Below are 3,067 nucleotides of genomic sequence, written 5' to 3' on the forward strand. Positions count from 1 at the left end.
CTTTGCATCTACTTTCTCCTCTGTCCCAGACAACCTTCCCTGCACTTTCATGATGGAGTGACTCCCAGGGCATCTACAGGCATCCTCTCTGAATTCTCCTGGCTCTACAGCATACAGCATGAATATCCAGGTCAGACTAGAATGGTAGCTTCTGGTAGCTTTTTAACCACCATGTCCCTAGTCACCAGCACACAGAGCCATTTACATGAGTGAAGTAAGGTCCAGGCAGGTGCATTCTTCCAGAATGAACATCCAGACACGGAACTATCTGTCAGTCTTCTCATTACCATACCTTACAGTCTCTGAGGAACGGCAAGCAAGCTCAACAGGTTTGCCGCCAAGCCTGATGTCCTGTAAGTTCAATCTGACCACCCACATGGTGGGAGGGCAGAAATGACTCCTACAAATTGTCTTCTGGTCTACATACAAAACTGGTAGCACATACACAATAAATAAAAATGCAATAAAATTATTTTAATTAAAAAAAAATAGTCTCAGAGTTGGAGACATAGCTTAGTTGGTAGAGAGCGTACCAAGCATGCAGGAAGTCCAGGTTAGATCCCTAGCATCTCATAAAGATTTGTACCACACTCCTATAATTCTAGTGTTTTGGAGGTAGACTCGGGCTGGAGAGATGGCTCATCAGTTAAGAGTACAGGCTGCTCTTCCAGAGGACCTGGGTTCGATTCCTAGCACTCACATGGCAGCTCACAAGTGTGTATGTAACTAAGTCCAGTCCTAGAGGATGAGCACCAGAGCTTCTGTAGGCACTGTATGAACATGGTGTACAGACATACATTCAGGCAAACTCATAAAGATCTATTAAGCCGGGCGGTGGTGGCTCACACCTTTAATCCCAGCACTTGGGAGGCAGAGGCAGGTGGATTTCTGAGTTCCAGGCCAGCCTGCTCTACAGAGTGAGTTCCAGGACAGCCAGGGCTATACAGAGAAACCCTGTCCCAAAAACAAAACAAAACAAAACAAAACAAAAACAACAACAACAAAAAACGTTTGTGGCTGGAGAGATGGCTCAGAGGTTAAGAGCACTGACTGTTCTTCTGAAGGTCCTGAGTTCAAATCCCAGCAACCACATGGTGGCTCACAACCATCCATAATGAGATCTGATGCTCTCTTCTGGTGTGTCTGAAAACAGCTACAATGTTAAATAAATTACAGCTACAATGTTAATAAATAAATCTTAAAAAAAAAAATAAAGATCTATTAAAAAATTAATTCAAAATCAAGTTCAAGGTCTGTCTGAGCTACCTGAGACCCTGCCTCAAACAAACAAACGAGTCCCTGAACTGAGTCTGACTGTGCCTACCAGTAATCCTGAATATAGCAGTCTGTCCCTGTTTGCCCTCAGCTTTCTCTCAGAATCCCCACTTCTCTCCTGTGTGGGTCATCCCCTCAACAGCCTATTCACCTCTTCAGGTGTTCCATACTGAAGGAGAAGGGCTTTTCTACAGTAACCACAGCAGGTGCAAGTGTTTCATAACAAATTACTGCAAAGTGCCTATTATAACACTGTTACCACACCCCACAATGAACTGTCTTTTGGGGAGCTGAAGTCACAACCCTCAAGGCCATCACAGAACTGGGCCAGAAGTCAGCTTGCTTCTTCCTCAGCAGACTGGTCGTATCAGGGTCCCAGCACTTTCCTAGTTCCAATCCAGGGCCAAAGAAGGCACTCCTTAGCTTCCTGTCTCTGTCTGCCTCTCACTCCAGGATTCCAGGCGCTGAGCTCTCTCTCTGGCTCAGTCGTCTGACTGCATATCACAGAGCCTCTCCTACACAAGACTGTATCCTGTGTGGTTAAGGGACTTACCCTGGGCTCCATCCACTCCCAACTCCATCCTTGGGGGGAAAGTGGGAGAAGTAAACTTCAACGTACCCCTCTTTCCAACACGGCAAATCCTGACTAGAGTCGTCTGGACTTCCCCACCCCAGCAGACACGCGTACTCACTCACTGGAGCCCAGGAGCTCCGGCACAGCGCAGGGCCAGGCTCTGCCCAGTTTCTGCAAGTTTCTTCGGCCCTGAAGCTAGCCCGACCGTGGAAGAGCTGTGGATCGCTCCCTGCGCGGGTCCCCAGGGCCCCGCTGAAGCGTCCCCAGCGCCGCCTGCGTGGAGCCCCGGTTCGCGCCTACAGTTTCCTCGTCTCCCTCCCAACCCCCGCGCGCGTACCCTTTCGGGTCTTCCTCAGGCTCGCCCCGCACTCCGACGCCCGGCCCTACCTCTCCACGGGCGGCGGCTCCGCGGGTTCCGGGGTGCAACTCGCGGTCGCCCGGGGCAGGGGCGGCGGGGGCCTGGGGCGCCATGGCCCGCTGCCCTCCGCGCCTTTGTCCGCGCGGCCTCCCCCGGCCGCCGCGAGCCCCTCGGGTCCCCACCGCGCGCGCTCCCGTCCGGTCCCCGCCGCCTCCGGCCTGGGAGGCGCGCTGCGTCTCCTCTGGCCTCCCGCGCGCGCGGCCCCTTCCTCTGCTCTGGGCTGCGCCGCGACCGTCTGCAGTGACGCGCGCCCCCTCCTCCCGACCCATCCCGCGGCTCCAGTGAGCTAATCCGCAGCTGGCGGGCGCCCGGCCGGTTGCCACAGCAACCACTCTCCCAGGGCCCGCCGCCGAGGGGAGCCACGGTAAACAGGACCTTCTGCCGCACTCACTCGCCCCCTCGCCTTTCAGGGGGTGGGGGAGACGGTGGCTTAACCTTTTCTGTGCTGAAGATCCCCGCAAGGGTTCTCTTCTATCCCGGCCGAGGTCCATTCTTGAGATGCGCTTAGCCAGGGGCCGAAGACCAGATTTAAACAGTACGAAAGCCTTAGCCACGCTCCCTGCCTTAGCTTTGTTTCTAGGCTGTTAGGATGGACGCCTCAGGCAAAATTGGGCTCCACATTTTCCCCCAAGCAACCGACAGTCACAAGATAGGCCTTGGAGACCCACTGGCCCAGGTTTGCCCACAAGCAACAACTCGCAGTCATGAGACTAGCTATTAGGACCCAATGGTTCATATTTGCCCCCAAGCAACTCAGGAGATGGGTCATAAGGATCCAGGGGCCCACTTCCCTACAGAAG

At 53.9% G+C, this 3,067-nt stretch overlaps 1 protein-coding gene across 9 annotated transcripts in view; it reads right to left on the reverse strand.

The window, feature by feature from the left end:
• Dennd2a (DENN domain containing 2A) overlaps positions 1 to 2,795 on the reverse strand; it is a 94,098-nt gene extending 91,303 nt beyond the window's left edge. For 2 of the 9 annotated variants that reach the window (XR_004121942.1, XM_031381621.1), the window contains exon 1: positions 2,187 to 2,610. Coding sequence is in view for 2 of the 9 variants with exons in the window: in XM_031381621.1 (XP_031237481.1) it covers positions 2,187 to 2,536 (350 nt within the window). In the remaining 7 variants the exon portion in view is untranslated. Of the gene's footprint in view, positions 1 to 1,967; positions 2,144 to 2,186; positions 2,612 to 2,702 lie in introns of those variants that run through there. The other 7 variants (XR_004121944.1, XR_004121943.1, XR_004121946.1 and 4 more) reach the window with 7 other exon arrangements.
• Positions 2,796 to 3,067: the final 272 nt, after the last annotated feature.

This window comes from Mastomys coucha, unplaced genomic scaffold, assembly GCF_008632895.1.
Source record: "Mastomys coucha isolate ucsf_1 unplaced genomic scaffold, UCSF_Mcou_1 pScaffold20, whole genome shotgun sequence".
Taxonomy (NCBI): Eukaryota; Metazoa; Chordata; class Mammalia; order Rodentia; family Muridae; genus Mastomys; species Mastomys coucha.